At 44.4% G+C, this 383-nt stretch overlaps 1 protein-coding gene across 1 annotated transcript in view; it reads left to right on the top strand.

The window, feature by feature from the left end:
* The window catches only part of EMH_0083210 (uncharacterized protein), a gene marked incomplete at both ends in the record, with an annotated part of 628 nt that extends 525 nt beyond the window's left edge, over positions 1-103 (top strand). The window contains one exon of the mRNA XM_013500616.1: positions 3-103. Coding sequence (XP_013356070.1) covers positions 3-103 — 101 coding nt within the window. The remainder of the gene's footprint in view (positions 1-2) is intronic.
* Positions 104-383: the final 280 nt, after the last annotated feature.

Here is a 383-nt window from a genome sequence, read left to right as displayed (position 1 = left end):
CGAAGTATGCTTTGCTCAACATAACCTGGGCACCGATGTCAGGCACAGCGCTGGACAGGCTGGAGGCGCACAGGCTATTGTATTCCTTGGGCCTAGTGGGTAACCAAAATATCTGAAAGCAACACGTGTAGCGTGCATTATCGCGATGATCTGTGGTTCCACTGGAATCTCGCCACTTGTGATTATCTCTAGCGACCCACAAGACTTGCCGCAGCGCGATGCAGTTTGTCGTGTAATGTGACGGTGAGGCGCTGTGTCGTGAGACAAATACCCCAGCAAATATATATATATATATATATATATATATATATATATATATGTATTCAAAGAATCAGGACGTTTTAGTTGATCATCCAGGGACGCCTGCTTTAGTTATCTAAAAT

This window comes from Eimeria mitis, genomic scaffold (genome assembly GCF_000499745.2).
Source record: "Eimeria mitis Houghton genomic scaffold, Emh_scaff5623, whole genome shotgun sequence".
Lineage (NCBI taxonomy): Eukaryota > Apicomplexa > Conoidasida > Eucoccidiorida > Eimeriidae > Eimeria > Eimeria mitis.
The sequence above is the reverse complement of the archived record's forward strand: the minus strand, read 5'-3'. Positions and strand labels throughout refer to the sequence as shown.